Below are 472 nucleotides of genomic sequence, written 5' to 3' on the forward strand. Positions count from 1 at the left end.
CCAGAAGCAGGCGCAGGCAGCACAGCTCACACAGGCAGCGCAGGGGGCGCAGGCAGCCGCCTTTGCCGAGTCCTCTCTCTCTTCACAGGCCGCTATTGCTGAGCAATCTGCAAAGGCTGTCTTGAATTTCGCTCAGGGTCTCTCAATTGCAATTTCAGCAGCACAGGCGGAGGCCAGGGCTGTGGCCGCGCAGGCTCTGCAGGCTCTGCAGGCAGCCCAGGCAGTGCAGTCGGCACAGGCTGCCATGGCGTGGCAGGCTCAGCAGGCGGCTAACTCCCTCAACCAGCAGCAGTCGCTGGCCCTGAGTGAGCTGCAGTCAGCGCAGGCAGCAGCAGCCCAGGCGCAGGCGGCGGCCTCCAAGGCTCTGGCCAAGGCCAAGGGCGGCGCCTCCGGCTACGGGGGCCAGGCCAGCGGGGGCTACGGCCACTGAGCGCGGTTTCGTATGTTGGCGCTAAGGAAGATTTTGCTCGAA

At 65.7% G+C, this 472-nt stretch overlaps 1 protein-coding gene across 1 annotated transcript in view; it reads left to right on the forward strand.

The window, feature by feature from the left end:
* The window catches only part of LOC119593274 (glycine, alanine and asparagine-rich protein-like), a 7,796-nt gene extending 7,324 nt beyond the window's left edge, over nucleotides 1–472 (forward strand). The window contains exon 4 of the mRNA XM_037942204.1: nucleotides 374–472. Within this exon, the coding sequence (XP_037798132.1) occupies nucleotides 374–430 (57 nt within the window). The 3' untranslated portion in view covers nucleotides 431–472. The remainder of the gene's footprint in view (nucleotides 1–373) is intronic.

This window comes from Penaeus monodon, chromosome 32 (genome assembly GCF_015228065.2).
Source record: "Penaeus monodon isolate SGIC_2016 chromosome 32, NSTDA_Pmon_1, whole genome shotgun sequence".
NCBI classification, from domain to species: domain Eukaryota; kingdom Metazoa; phylum Arthropoda; class Malacostraca; order Decapoda; family Penaeidae; genus Penaeus; species Penaeus monodon.